We start from the raw sequence: 16,360 nt of genomic DNA, 5'->3' as shown, positions 1-16,360 counted from the left end.
GTTTCCAGAACTCAGAGCACTCTTGGGGACTATGCATTCAAACCTGGAGGTCTTTCTAACTTCAGGAAGGTTGGTGCTTTCATTAATCTCATTCCACACTGAAGAAAGCAAGGTGCAGAGAGTTATAATTATGGAACACAAACAAGAATACTATGATCAAATGTCTCTTTAATAGTGACATAATTGATTTCATGTTTCTAAAGTTAGAAGAACCATCCATTTGTAAACTTTTCACTACCCTCCATTTTATTTTGTAACTTGATACATGGAACACAGTTAAAATCTATTACTCAGAAATGTTCTATGCTAAAATCAGCCCTGGTTAAATAGGAGGCATTCTATTTTCAACACAAAACAAAGCCCCAGGAGAATTAATTAAGAAAATAAATAGTGGCACAGAGCTATGAGGCAACTGGATACTGTTTGTTGGTAAGAAAATGGATTTCAATTTTTACACTACTGGTAAAGTTTCTTTAAGCGCTTTCCTCAAGTTTATGCACTGAAGGCCACTACAGACAAGAAGCTTGCTTCAAAGCCTATGTCCTTAAAGAGAGCAGGCAGAAGGAGTTCAGCTCAACAGGAGTCATCTACCTATATAATTATCAGTGTTCTCACAATCTTCAACCAAACAAATATAAGCAAAAATCAGAAGTGTAATTATTTTCCTAAAAAATAATGAAAATAAATCAATCTAACATAGATGATTTCTAATTAATATGGAAGACAAAAAAATTAAAAGAAGATTTTTGAAAATATTTTTGAAAAAAAAAAGGCCAAAAATGATACTGGTAGAAGAATGAAAAAGAAATAAACCAGAACTAGAGGAAAATTTTCCATTAATTACATTCTCTCTCCCTTGACAACAGCTCAGCTTTATATCACTAATAACAAACATCTCCATTAAGAAACAAATCAGTAAAGATGTGTTAGGAATATTTATCTCTAGTAAGAAATTGACTTTTACTCAACATAATTTTTAAAAATTCTACCTTTCCAGTCTTACTTACCTCATGGTATATTGAAGGTTTGGATAAGGAAGGGATAGTAAAAGACAGAACTTTATTGTTCCCATCTTTATCAGCAATTTCCTATGGTTAAAATAAAATAGAGATAATGAAATAATCACAGGACTATATTAAAAGAAATAATAATTACTTTCTTAACAAATATATCACTGGCAATTGAGGAGAATGTTTAGAAATAGTAATATATAAAAATATTATTACCCTAGTATTTCTTTTCTAACCTATTAGCAGATTTTGTACACTTTGGTAGTTGAGTTATCCTTTGAGAGACACTGAAAGATATAATACTACAATCAATCAAATACACCATGACAACAAAGACATGAAGTAGGTGCACAAATTTCATGATAAATTTACATACAGGCTAGGGAGATTACAAGTGATCAGATCTTTTAGTTGAAACATGACTGAATTTAAAAGATTAAAATCACTGCTCGCTTCGGCAGCACATATACTAAAATTGTAATGATACAGAGAAGATTAGCATGGCCCCTGCACACGGATGACACGCAAATTCGTGAAGTGTTCCATATTTTTGGAATGGGAGAAAATATTTGCAAGTGATGCGACAGACAAGGGCTTAATCTCCAAAATATACAAACAGCTCATATAACTCAACAACAACAAAAACAACCCAATCGAAAAACGTGTAGAAGACCTTAATAGACATTTCTCCAAAGAAGACATACAGATGGCCAGTAGGCACATGAAAAGATGCTCAACATCATTAATTATTAGAGAAATTCAAATCAAAACTATGAGATACCACCTCACACTGGTCGGAATGGCCATCATTAAAAAGTCTATAAATAACAAATGCTGGAGAGGTTGTGGAGAAAAGGGAACCCTCCTACACTGTTGGTAGGAAGGTAAGTTGGTATAGCCACCATGGAAAACAGTATGGAGGTTCCTCAGAAAGCTAAAGGTAGAATCACCACATAAAAAATTAAAATGAAAGGTTTTAGCCAAGAAATCCACACTTATTAAAATATGAAACACAGGGCTTCCCTGGTGGCACAGTGGTTAAGAATCTGCCTGCCAATGCAGGGGACACAGGTTCGAGCCCTGGTCAGGGAAGATCCCACATGCCATGGAGCAATTAAGCCCGTGAGCCACAACTACTGAAGCCTGTGCACCTAGAGCCCATGCTCCGCAACAGGAGAAGCCACCGAAATGTGAAACCCGCACACCTCAACGAAGAGTAGCCCCCGCTCACCACAACTAGAGAAAGCCTGCGTGCAGCAAAAATAAATAAATTCATAGAAAAAAAAAAAAAGGAAAAACACTGTTGTAACACAGGATGAATCTTAACTAAAAGAAAATCTTACAATTATTCAGCAATAAATTAATGACCTGAAATAAGCTACATATTAACATAATTAATAGTAGTCCAAGTGATTAATCATAAGTCCATACTTAAGTGGTTTTTACTGACTACAAAAACATTCCTGTGATTTTTAAAAGCACTTTATCTTTCACAGAAAAGGTCAACAGCATCTATTTCTACAGTCTCTGGCACCGCCAATCTTCTACAGGTATCAATAAAAATCTGCCTACAGACTTCCCTGGTGGTGCAGTGGTTGGGAATCCACCTGCCAATGCAGGGGACACGGGTTCAAGCCCAGGTCTGGGAAGATCCCACATGCCGCGGAGCAACTAAGCCGGTGCGCCATAGCTACTGAGCCTGCGCTCTAGAGCCCGTGAGCCACAAATACTGAGCCCATGCACCACAAATACTGAAGCCCACATGCCTAGAGCCCGTGCTCCACAGCAAGAGAAGCCACCGTAATGAGAAGTCCGCGCACCACCAACGAAGAGTAGCCCCCTCTTGCCGCAACTAGAGAAAGCCGGCAGGCAGCAAGGAAAACCCAGTGCAGCACTCCCCACCAAAAGAATAGATATGAGATCCTATTAAAAAAAAAAAAAAGATCTAATAATGTTTTAAAAAAAAAAACTGCCTACAGACGCCAGCAATTAGAGAGGTGAAATGCTCCTCCTGCATCACTCCTTTTCTGTACTGTCTTTAGCCTGTTTCTTTTAAAACTCATATTAGTATACATAACTGGCATAAAATACAGACAGAGAAGACTGCCCTAGAAGGAAGGCAGTCAGAGAGAGACTGAGTAGTTGCACAGCATAAGAGGAAGAAACAACAGGAAAAAAACCCAACTATCATCACCAAGACACAAACCCAAAAGAACTTCCCTATAGGGCTAGTTTTGGGGTTTAATATGTCACAGGAGAGTACCAATTACATGTGAACAATGGCCATACCTCTAATTTTGGCAGGAAAATGGTTTAAAAATCCCTAGAAAGATCATTTAACTACTCTGTAGGCAAAATAGTTACCACCACATCTGGGCCACTGTGCCTCAGAGAACATCTATGCTAAGATGAATGGGCCTGATTTAAGTTAGGCAATAAAATTTTAATTTTTACTCCTAAATTTCAAATTAAGCCAAATACTTTTTATTTATATCTGTGTATACATCTGTGGAGAAGGGTGTTATGAAATTTTTTTAAGTTGAGGGCAATATAAAACTCTCTCTTGGGCTACTGAAGCAAGGGAGAAATGCTAGACTGAGAAAAGAAGAACAAAAGAGAAATTAATATATAAAAGAAATCCAGTGTGGTAAGAAAAATCGAGAACCACAGAGAAGAGAGAACACCGGTATCAAGGGAATTAAAAGAAGACAGAAACCTGATGTTACATTTCTGATATATAATTGAGCATTTTTAAAACAGTACACTATTTTTTTTTTTTTTTTTTTTTGCGGTACACGGGCCTCTTACTGCTGTGGTCTCTCCCGTTGCGGAGCACAGGCTCCAGACGCACAGGCTCCGCGGCCATGGCTCACGGGCCCAGCTGCTCTGCGGCACGTGGGATCCTCTTGGACCAGGGCACGAACCCGTGTCCCCTGCATTGGCAGGTGGACTCTCAACCACTGCGCCACCAGGGAAGCCCAAAACAGTACACTATTTTTGAGATACCAAAAGATAACTAAACCATAGCACCAACAAGTACTGTCAAGAACTTGTCAGGCATCCCACTATACAAAATTTTTTGCTTCATTTGTCCCACTACTGAATTTTATTACATTAAACAAGACAAATGATAGCTTAATGTCAAACATAATCTAAAACACTAAACTCAATTTTTAAATCAACATTTACTAAGTGCCTTGCTAAGCACTAGAAACACAGTGATATGTGAAACAAATTTCCTACTTTAAAAGAAAAAATCAGGCAAGGTAGCAAAATAAAGAATTTTATACCTACACCAGCTTTTCATTAAAAAAACCCATCTTTAATTATGGTATAACTATTACTACTACTATTTATAATAATAGTGGTAAACATTAGATAAACACCTCAGGAAACATGTTGGGTTCTTCTAATTGCTTTCAATCCTACTAACAATGTTTTATTTCTGTTTTACAGGACGAGGCAACTGAAGTCAAGATATTAAGTAACTTGCTTAAATTTAAAACAGCCAGTAAGTGACAGTACCTGATTTTAAACAAAATACAAGTGATTCCACAGGCCAGGCTCCGTCCTTCAGATTCTAGTGATGGAAATGTTTTTTAATGATTTTTTTTAAGGGATAATACTTAGAGTAATGAGCACTGGTGCAGAAGAATATTTATTTTTTGTGAGATTCAATGTTTTGTGAGGTACTTTGGTTGAGGTACCTCTCAACTACAAACTTAACTTTAATATATGGAGCATCTGTTTACAGGGAATACACAGAATATAAGAATTCAAAGGGCAGGAATTTCAATACCAATGTTCTAAACTGGGCACCAGGAGGAAAAAAAAAAAACAACAGAATAATAACATTTAAGGTATTTAAGAATTCCTTAGAAGAAAAAGTTTCATAAATAATGTATCAAATACATAATGTTTTATCAAATGATTAAAAATAAATTAAAAATATTAAATGCAAGACATTCATAAATATCAATCAAATAAAATAATTAGAAAAATAAGCCATAAAATATTAATAATGCTATCAATTATAAGTTTCACCTACTTTATAAAATGCATTACCAGCAATTACTTATTAATTACTGTACTCAATTACTGTACTCAATTTAGTTAATTCAAATAAGTTATTCAAGAGACATTTAAATTTATTTTCCTCTAAATATTCTTCAAGTATTACTTCAGAGGACTTTAAAAAATACTTAAAATTTCCCAAACTATCATTTTCCACTTACCAAATTGTAAATTCCTAAAAGTAGTGCTTCAATGCAACCATTACTCTGTCTGTCTCGGCTAACTGTAAGCCGTAAATAAACCCACATCAATTCTGGCAAGAACTGCAGTGTGAACCTCTTAAGTCGAACTTCAGAGCTACGGTAGAGCTCAAACAGCTGGTGGCAGACAGGCTCCAGGAGCTAAGAAGAAAATAAAGTGCATCAGTTATTTCCATTCTTTTGGCTGTAACTGTAATTTTTTTTTAGGCACATATACTTGTATAATATTTTTAAAATAAATTCTCAACATTAATTTTTGCTTATTCTGAATCAATGCAACCAGAACCTCAATCTCTATTTAATAACTCAGAGACTACACATTAAACTGACCAATCCAGTAACTGCAAGAAGTACTTTGTGCCCAGATAATAACAACATATCTTTCAATACACTGTACTATTAAACTTATTAGATAATTAGTTCTTTAACCAATGTACTACTTCATATTTAGTGAGTTTCCTTTTCTGTTATTACCAAACCTTACTATCCTCCATTTTTAAAAGTTTCTATTGGAAGAAAATAATTTCAAATAATCTTGTTGGAAATAAACTTTAAATCTCAACTTAAGACTATGATTTAAACAAATTATATACCACTCAGTAGATAAAGGGACTTGGCAATACATAATATTTGGACATCCAAAATGCTCGTTAATATTTTAAATACATACAAGTAAAACAGATTACTTCTATGTTTTAAGACTGACAAATTCTACTAATTATATTTATTGGAAAGATTTTGAAAAGGAGGAAGTATAACTATACAGAAATAGCTTTTCCAATGTTTAACTGGATAATTTTTCATATGATATCATACCTATGACTTATAAGGAACTTCATAATCTTAAAAACTGAAGAAAATGAGCAGTTTAAACAAACCTCCCCTTTTCCCCTAAACTTGTACTGCTAATTTAGACTGGTTTTGTTAGAATAACTGCAGACTTCACAAAACTGGCTATGATTTTAAAATGCAGATAAAACACTGAGAGGAAACTATAAAAAAATTTAACACTAGCTTTTGTTTTGTTTTTAAAAAATTTTTATTGGAGTATAGTTGATTTACAATGTTGTGTTAGTTTCAGGTGTACAACACAGTGAATCAGTTATACATATACATATATCCACTCTTTTTAGATTCTTTTCCATATAGGTCATTACAGAGTATTGAGTAGAGTTCCCTGTGCTATTCAGTAGGTCTTTATTAGTTATCTACTTTATATATAATAGTGTCACACTAGCTTTTAAAAAAAAAGAACGATTCAGTAATTTATATGCTTACTTCTATTCTGAATGATTATAATAATATATATATATATACACTTGTATATCTGCTTGAATGTAGTTATATATGTCTGTAATAATCTAGCACTCTAGAATAAAGTCATTACTTTCAAAATTTTAAATTAAAAGTCAACAAATCCTATGTTGATTGTACAGTTAATATACTTAGATGACTTAAGCTTAGCTCTTAATAAACAACTTTAAAGCTAAAAAAATTTACACACCTAGTCTAGTAACTACTAAGCTCTTTATATGAAATCACTCTTATAGGATTTAAAATATTAAAAAACATTCCAACTCTACCCTTACACGGAAGTCTAGACCAGTCAGACAATTTGCCCAAGGTTACAGAAATTAGTAGCAGAGAAAGACACCAGAATTCAGATCTTCTGACACCAAGTTGATGTTCTCACTATACCGCATTTCTTATACCGGATGGAAGTGGAGGAGGAGGTGAGCCTTGTTTAATTACAAATAGTGTAGTCCATGTAGTGCCAATAACGAAGTAATAAACTTTTGAAAATGGTCAACTGCTGGCAACTTTGTAAAGTACTGACAACAATATTCAGCTCCTTAGGACAATTAAACATTGTTGCGCTCATAAATTTATGTATTAAAAATATATGTCCATGTTTCAAATCTACTTTCCTCTTTAGTAAAAGACTCTAAAATTGCCTTCTCTAAATTTCACTGGCTATGGTACAATTACAATTTGTCTACGTCATAAAGACCTTATTTTCCTTCCTCAACAGCAAGTACATTGGCATGTAGAGACTATACTTTAATAAGCATTGCAAAGATATACAGAGTTACCAAAATTATTACTCTGCTTTTTTTTAAAAGGAGGGAGGAGTGGCTGGCAATCCAGTAAATTTTCATCAACTCCACTGCAAAATAAGACTGTTAAAAACCTGCCAATGTGCTCTGTTAAAATCTTTAATTCTAAGCATACGTTATCATGCCATCATGTTCTCAATTTTTCAGTGTCAGAAATGACCTCCCCTAAATGGTGCTATCACCCACAGCAAAAGGTGTTAAAAATCATTATCTTCTCGTTAAATAAAAGCTTAAGAATAATTTACACCTTCCCCAAACTTAGCAAATAGTTTTGACATGATAATTACTAAGAGGCATGCCATATGATGAACGCATTGAGAGCAGTTTGGGTGGAATAATGGAGACTGAACCCAAATATGAGTGGGTCAAAGAAAAAATATGAGGTGAGGAAATTGGCACAAGTAGACAGAGACTATGAATAAGCAATACTTTATAAAGTTCATTGGGAAGAAGGACAGAAAAATGGGGTAGATAACAAAATAGGAGGCAAATCAAAGAAGGTTTTTTAAAAAATAGAATATGGTTGTTTATCATATTCCTTTCATCAGAAAGGAAAAAAAAATCAGTGACAGGGACTTCCCTGGTGGCACAGTGGTTAAGAATCCACCTGCCAATGCAGGGGACATGGGTTCGAGCCCTGGTCCGGGAAGATCCCACGTGCCACAGAGCAGCTAAGCCTGGGCGCCACAACTACTGAGCCTGCACTCTAGAGCCTGCGAGCCACAACTACTGAGCCCGCATGCCACAACTACTGAAGCCTGCACGCCTAGAGCCCATGCTCTGCAACAAGAGAAGCCACCGTAATGAGAAGCCTGTGCACCACAATGAAGAGTAGCCCGTGCTCGCCACAACTAGAGAAAGCCCTCACGCAGCAATGAAGTCCCAACATAGCCAAAAATAAATTAATTAATTAATTAAAAAAAAAACACTGCTGTTTTAAGAAAAAAGGAATCAGTGACATAGGAAAGGGAGGGGATAACTGCAGTAGCAATCTTTGAGGTAGTTAGAGAAGATGGGATTCAGGCCTAAGTGGAAGAGATGGCCTTTGATACAACCTGAGACACTTCATCTACCGAACAGCAGAAATGGCAGGAGAGTGTGGGTAGAGATGCTGGTAGAGTGGTAGATTTGAATGGGAGAATAGAGTTTCCAACTATTTTCTTCTTTTATAATGACACAGAAGGCAAACTAAAAATGAGGAGGAAGGGCAGTAAGTGTGAGGAAAGAGAAGGTATAAAATGAACACTGGGACAGTTGTACCAATGAAATATTATGTGCTCATTTATGATTTTTAGTCCTGCATTTAAATGGAAAAAGTTAACAAAATTGTGTTTTTTCCAGGTACGTTCAGCCGCTCAGGTACAGGCATGAAGTGGATGGCTGGGTTTTATCCAGTGTTGAGATTTTGCCCAAAGAATATGAACTAAGGGAATGACAGGCAAAGGAGCTCAGAATGTTTGCAAGGGAATGACTGTAATGATGGATCAAGAAAATTTAGCTAAGAAAAGAGGCAAGTGAGACATTTGAAGGAAGTGAGACATTGAAGGGAGGAAAAAGGACAACCAAATCATAAAAAAGCAATAGGGTTAATGGTCTCCTTGAAGTGGAAGAACTGCTAGAGTGACTAAGGGATCTGGAAGGAGGGAAAGGAGAAAAATAAAGCAACATGTTGGTCTAGAGATTAAAACTTGAGCTGTAGTACAGGTTGGCCATGATATGTAATATTAAACTTCTTTGGGAATTCCCTTGCGGTCCAGTGGTTAGGACTCAGCGCTTTCACTGCCTTGGCCCAGGTTCGATCCCGGGTTGGGGAACTAAGATCTCTCTTGTGCAACATGGCACAGCCAAAAAACAAAACAAAACAAAACAACAAAAAAAGAACTTCTAGGAAATATACTTTCTTAAGAACTTTCATGGTATTTAAGGCAAATTTGTTTCTTATTAAGTAAATAATACATTTATGTTTCAGAATATAACAAAATCAGGACTAAAAGGGTTCTCCTTCTAGAACTGAAGTCCAGAATTGCTTTGAGATTCTACGGAACTTAACACTCTGTTTTTCTGAAGTATGAATGCATGGTTAGAATCTTATGACCTGACAGGAGAAAGGATGGAAAGACAGACCTGTTCTAGTAACTGGTTGATTATAATGACTGCTGGGTCTTGATCTTGAGTCTCTCAAGTTGTAATTTTTCTATTTCTAGCCTTGACAAAGTCTCACACATTAGTATTATGAAGTATGACAATATAAAGTGAGTTAATTCTTATAATATCGCAGCTTCCAAAGCATAAAAGAAAAAATGGAAGCCAATACATTTCACATACTTGTGAGTCCTAATGAAAACGACAGCATTTTAGAATCTCATTTCGTATTTTACTATTCTTTTTTTTCCCCCCGGTGATTCTTTTTTGGCCGCGTGGCTTGCAGGATCTCACTTCCCCAACCAGAGACTGAACCCGTGCCCTTGGCAATGAAATCGTGGAGTTCCAACCACTGGACCGCCAGAGAATCCCATATATTTCACTATTCTTCTAATCAATATTTATTAAGTGTTCATTATGCACATGATAAAATACTGGATTCTAGGGAATTAACAGATATATATGTTAACAGATATAGCATATACGACCACTGCTCATGAAGAGCTTACAATTTAAAGAGAAAGCATGAAACAAATGCATTTTAATAAGCAAAGCTTAATGTTAAGACAGTGCAAAACAAGGGATACATACATTCAATATTCACACAGAATTCTGAAAACTCCTGACCAAGAAGGCTATGCATATATGTCCATTACCATACCTAAAGTTATAAAACATTCAAAAATACATAGCAAGAGAAAAAGAAGCAAATGAATCCTGCGGTTGCTGCTACAAATAGCAACAGATGCAAGCCCAACTGAGAGCCAATCCAAGTTTAGGAGATAGGAAAGAAAGAGGTCAATAAGCAAGCTTTTAGTGATAGTACAAAAATGAAGATGCACTTTAAGTTAAGCTGCTGGTTAGGAGATGATTACCTGAACTTCTTCAAACTCACTCCAGTACACAGCAGAGGCACTCTTGGAGGCTGTATCTGGGAAGATAAGAAGCTACTTTCCTGTGTGTTCCTTTCATTTCATTTTAAAGCATACATGAATCCAGTGGTGATAAAACTGTATGTCATACTATTGTGTTAATGGAAAGAAAATGTGTGTATTTTGTGTAAGTTAAAACATAGAGCCAATAGCTGCACCTTTTTTCCCTTCTAGCACAGGCTAAATAATAGGAAACTGTTATTCTAAGTTTACTGATCCTGACTATTTAGGCTTTCTCTGATCATTTTCAGACTAAACTTACAGCAGCATCATTTCATGTTACCAGTTTGACTGAATTCACTAATTAGAGTGATTACACATAGTTCTTTACCGTCAATAAAAGGACTGCAAACAATACTTAAAATTAATAAATCTCAATCAGTATATGGTTAAAATTTGGACTCCAGGAAAGGAAACATTCCAGAACAGGAAACAGAGAAAAGTTGCAAATTAAATAAATAATCTACTGAGATGGTGGTCACTCAAATCAAGAATCAAAACATACTGTCCTCAACAGGAACAAATTTAATCAAAACATTAAAAAATATGGAGAGGGAGGTCATGGGGAAAGCCAAAGCAACTATCAGAATGAAAAATAGCAGAAAGAAAGTTTTCCAGTCCCACTGGAAGGATTTTAAAAAAAGAAGGAAAACTGCAAAACTTATATATATGTGTTTTAGTGCACATATTTCATTATGTACTACATTAAAATTACTTTTCTTATAAACTCTCCTACCTCATTATTCGAATCTTGAATAACTTTATACAGGGCTGGTACCAGTGTTTTTTTCCGGTGTAAAGTTGCTGCATAATTGGTGATCTGAGTGTCAGGTAATGCCTAAAAGAAAACATCAAAGGAAACCAAAAATGAACTTAATATTTGAGAAGTTAGAAACTTTATTTTATATGAGTTCCTCTTGAAAAGATTTATAATTGAGTCAACTAAGAAAAGTAAAAATAATTAATATAAGAAATAACCATGAGAGTTAATAAATCAAATTAGTTACGATGTTATACAATTCTTCTAACTACTCAACAATGAGAAATGATTAGAAATCACACATTACACCAAGATTTGCTGAAATGAGTCACCTTATAATCTAGTCTAAAAAATTAGTGTGCAATAAATACTTTTGTTTTTAATGAGGTGTGCATTTTTTTTAAGTCTTTTTATTGAATTTGGTACAATATTGCTTCAGTTTTGCATTTTGTTTTCTTGGCCGCGAGGCATGTGGGATCTTAGCTCCCCAACCAGGGATCAAACCCACACCCCCTGCATTGGAAGGCGAAGCCTTAACCACTGGACCGCCAGGGATGTCCCTGAGTGTGGGATATATTTCAATTCTTGTATTTTATGTTCACAAAACACTTATTTCCATAGTGTTTATAAATTATATAGTTTTCAATCAAATTAATGAGTGAATTTTTAATCACAGGAAATAAAAATATAAGGTACAAATCTCATTTCTGTGCCTTATTAAAACTTGGAGGCTTCCCCTCTTTTATTGAATATATCTTAAAATTTATATATCACCTTATCAATCCATTGATATCAATCCATATCAATTATACTCCAAAGTAGCAAAAACAAGTTTACTAGCTTCATTTTTACATTACCTTCTAGCCATTATTCACATTAGTGCCTAAAATTTTTAAAGAGGTGCAGCTATAGAAACATGTTATTTCATATTTTGCCATTCCTACTTCATAACTTTTGTTTCAGTTTTTCCATGAACATGTATAACTGAATTACTGATATATAGAATCATATGACACATTCTTATCCTCAATCCAATCTACCTTGAATTCTGATAACCATTCTTCCACAACGCCACGTTCAGATCCCAGCATCTTCTTCTACCTTCTATTCCTCTTTTCTCTCTGAAAGAAAAAGGCACTGAACTTGAGGACAGTGTTACTTACAGGAACTATCAAAGGTAAATGATGTGTGCCTTTCACTAAAGGAGAAACTCATCTAGTGTATATTTTAGATAAGGAGGCTTACTTTTAGACTAGTGTTCAATTAAAACAGAACTGTTTATAAGAAATAAGTTCTATTTTTAATGATACGTTTGAAATCTATTTTCCTAATGCTTTTCTATTTTCCAATTATACTCCAAAGTAGCAAAAACAAGTTTACTAAGTAAAATCAAACTGCACATTACCCAAGACAAATGCACAGTCTATGCCTAGAGCTTTTACCAAATATACAACTGGCACATACAACTGGAAAAAGTTATACATAATAGAACACTGTGACAGATTTTTACAAAGGTAAAAAAATTAGAAATCAAGGGTTATATGTACAGCTATAAACATATATATATACTATATGAAATAAGGCCTTTGAAGTAGGTAGATTTATATGTTTTCTAAAATGGAAAAATAGCCAGATAGAAAAAGCAAGTTGTACAACAGTATATAAGCTATAATAATTCCACTAAAAATTATATAAATGTGAAAAAGCTGGGAGGAAAAATATATATACTAAACTATTAAGTGTTGGCCTCTGAAGGAAGGATTACTGAGGATATTCTAATTATGTAACTTTGAATTATAAAAAAAAATAAAAATTGGTATGTATTATTTTTTAAGTGAGACAAACAACAGAAGGTTTTTGGTTTTAAATTTAAGGCTCAAAAGGTAACCAAAAGAAAAAAGGAATTTCTTGGGCAGGGAGGGAAATGCCTCCAGAGCAAATGAAATGAAAGTTCCTTTATTAAAAAGACATATTTATCAAAAAGACGATATGTCATATTCCATAATAAATTTCTATCTAAAAAAAAGAAATCAGATTTTCTAAACCCCTTCCTTTCCCTAAATATCCATATATAATACACTATACCAAGTATTATATAAGCAAGGAGTACAAAAAGGAGTAAGAAATGCCCCTTATTCTCAAGTAGCAAATGCTCTTAAGATGGACTGGTGGATTTATTCAAATAAATTGCAAGAGGAAAAAAGAGACAGCAGATTAAAAGATATGTTAAGAAAAATCAAGAACCAAAGTATGAATCTTATTTGGATGGATTCAAACAATAAAAAAGAGCATAACACAATTGGAAAAGGTTAAACATGACTTATTGTATGACTTATTACTTAATACTGGATGATACTAATTCAAGGAATTATTATAGGTTACTTTTATATTTGATAATGGTATTATAATTAGGCTTTTTACTTATTTATTTTTTAAATACAATTTATTTATTATTTTGTCCACATCGTGTGGCACGTGGGATCTTAGTGCCCCAACCATGGATCGAACTTGTCTCCCGCCCCACCCCGCCCCGGCAGTGGAAGCGTAGAATCTTAGCAACTGGACAGCCATAGAGGTCCCTATAGTTAGGTTTTTTAAAATACTGTTTCTCTCTTGCAAGATTCACACTGAAATATTTACTGGTGAAATGATATCTGGGATTTCCTTTTTTAAAAAATATATATATATTTAAATTTATTTATTTTTGGCTGCATTGGGCCTTTGTTGCTGTACGCGGGCTTTCTCTAGTTGCGGAGAGTGAGGGCTACTCTTTGTTGTGGTGCTCGGGTTTCTCATTGCGGTGCTTTCTTTTGTTGCGAAGCACAGGCTCTAGAGCGCAGGCTCAGTAGTTGTGGCGCACGGGCTTAGTTGCTCTGCGGCATGAGGGATCTTCCCAGATGAGGGCTCGAACCCGTGTCACCTGCATTGGCAGGCGGATTCCTAACCACTGTGCCACCAGGGAAGCCCTGGGATTTGCTTTAAAATAATCGGGATGAGGGTAGCCAAAGGAGGAGAGTGCATTGGGTATAGATAAAATATGACTGGCCGTAAGTTGATAACCACTGAAGCTAACTGGTATACAAGTTTCATTACACTACTCTACTTTGTTATAGGTTTGAAGTGTTCCATAATGAACTTCAAGGGGGAAAAATAAAGGATCGATGAACTAACTCTACATACAAATCATAATATACATGATATAAAACAACAGTTCTTAACCTTTTTTGGGGCGGGGCAAAAGCACAAAGTTACAGACCCCCTTTGATAGCTGAGCAAAACTATGTACTGATCCCTACTTCAGAAAAAGATAAATATGATGCCTGCACGTACATGATTTTACAAATAATTTCAGGAAGTTCACTGATTCACTAAAGCCCATTAATAGATATGGACTCCCAAGTTATAAACTCGTGAAGAAATGAGACTCTTAAAAATAACTTTATGAAATAGAGCACAACTACACTTCCTAATGATAATGTCCTTCAAAGAAGTCATTTTGTAAGGTTCCTATATTTACTACAATGATTGTTCAAATCAGTCAGAATTTTCTTTTTTTCTTTCAAGTACCAATTAGTTAAGTAGTACTAAGTACTCTGTATAACCTAGTACTTCACCTAAAAATGGACTCCATGACATAATTATCATTACTGTGTATCTTGCTCTATGCAAATTACACCTCTTTAAAAAAAATTTAACTATAAAAAATAAAATAACAAGCCTAGATCCATCATACATTATAACTTTCAGTTATAAATAATGGGCTAAATATCCTAAGGCAGTTGCCCCTGGAAGCTTCTCAGAAAGAACTCAAGGAGGCAACTGACCAAAAAGCAAAGGAATGATTCAGTCAGAAATTCATCAATCCATTCCATAAATATTTCTTTCTTTCTTAATAATAATTCATTATTATTTTTGGCTGTGTCGGATCTTAGTTGTGGCACGCGGGCTCTCTAGTTGTCCCGCAGCATGTGGGATCTTAGTTCCCTGACCAAGGATCGAACCCACATTCCCTGCATTGGAAGGCAGATTCTTAACCAGACCACCAGGGAAGTCCCCCATAAGTATTTCTTAAGCAAAAACTACATACCTGCCATTATGCTAGGAGCTGGAAGTACAATGGTAAACAGAATCAGATGTAGACTCACTCTAATGGGGCACTTCCCTAGTGGAGGAGGCTAAACACATTTTTGCAGAGACAAGGAGTAAGAAGGAAAGGTACACGAAAGCGTAAAACAAAGGAACCTAGTGCTGATGAAGGTTTCTCTGAGGTAGCACTTAAACTGAGATATCAAAGATCAGTAGGAGTCAAGGGGAACAGTGAAGGAACATTCTAGAAAGAGGGAACAGCATATAAAAAGGTTCTGTGGGGGCTTCCCTGGTGGCGCAGTGGTTGGGAGTCCGCCTGCTGATGCAGGGGACACAGGTTTGTGCCCCGGTCCGTGAAGATACCACATGCCGTGGGGTGGCTGGGCCCGTGAGCCATGGCTGCTGAGCCTGCGCATCCGGAGCCTGTGCTCCACAACAGGAGAGGCCACGACAGTGAGAGGCCCGTGTACCGCAAAAAAAAAATAAAATAAAAAATAAAAGGTTCTGTGGCAAGAAAATAACATAGGAAGATGTAGAATCTGAAAGAATATCCAAGTGGTTAGGAGCACAGAGAGCAAGGGGCATGGTTGAAGGCAGAGAGAGAGAGGCATGGGCTGATGTTATAATAAACAAGACCTTCTAGTCTACATTAAGTATGGAAAGTGACTGAGGATAAGATTAAAGGTTTGAAAGGCTTACCTGGCTATGATGCAGAGAACACTCTTTCAAAGCTAGCTGCAAAATTCCCATTAGCAAGAAGACTAGGGGCTTCCCTGGTGGTGCAGTGGTTGGGAGTCCGCCTGCCAATGCAGGGGACACGCGTTCACGCCCTGGTCTGGGAGGATCGCACATGCCGCGGAGCAGCTAAGCCTGTGCGCCACAACTACTGAGCCTGCGCTCTAGAGCCCACGAGCCACAACTACTGAGCCCACGTACCACAACTACTGAAGCCCACTCACCTAGACCCCGTGCTCTGCAACAAGAGAAGCCACCGCAATGAGAAGTCCAGGCACCGCAACCAAGAGTAGCCCCCGCTCGC

The 16,360-nt window shown here is 35.9% G+C and overlaps 1 protein-coding gene and 1 non-coding gene across 5 annotated transcripts in view; one reads left to right on the top strand and one right to left on the bottom strand.

Annotated features, from left to right (window-relative positions):
* HYCC2 (hyccin PI4KA lipid kinase complex subunit 2) overlaps window positions 1-16,360 on the bottom strand; it is a 72,906-nt gene that overhangs the window by 35,093 nt on the left and 21,453 nt on the right. For 3 of the 4 annotated variants that reach the window (XM_067741038.1, XM_067741040.1, XM_067741039.1), the window contains 4 exons: window positions 12,276-12,356; window positions 11,212-11,313; window positions 5,246-5,425; window positions 1,008-1,088 (listed from right to left, as the gene is read on the bottom strand). In XM_067741038.1, the coding sequence (XP_067597139.1) occupies window positions 1,008-1,088; window positions 5,246-5,425; window positions 11,212-11,313; window positions 12,276-12,326 (414 nt within the window). In that variant the 5' untranslated portion in view covers window positions 12,327-12,356. Of the gene's footprint in view, window positions 1-1,007; window positions 1,089-5,245; window positions 5,426-10,418; window positions 10,475-11,211; window positions 11,314-12,275; window positions 12,357-16,360 lie in introns of those variants that run through there. The other variant, XM_067741042.1, reaches the window with a different exon arrangement.
* LOC137226889 (U6 spliceosomal RNA) lies at window positions 1,456-1,562 on the top strand. The gene has a single exon (XR_010944583.1). It is a non-coding gene; the product is annotated as a U6 spliceosomal RNA (small nuclear RNA).

Source organism: Pseudorca crassidens, chromosome 6 (assembly GCF_039906515.1).
Source record: "Pseudorca crassidens isolate mPseCra1 chromosome 6, mPseCra1.hap1, whole genome shotgun sequence".
In the NCBI taxonomy this organism is placed as follows: domain Eukaryota; kingdom Metazoa; phylum Chordata; class Mammalia; order Artiodactyla; family Delphinidae; genus Pseudorca; species Pseudorca crassidens.
Note: the sequence above shows the minus strand (reverse complement) of the source record. Positions and strands in the feature narration are given on the sequence as shown.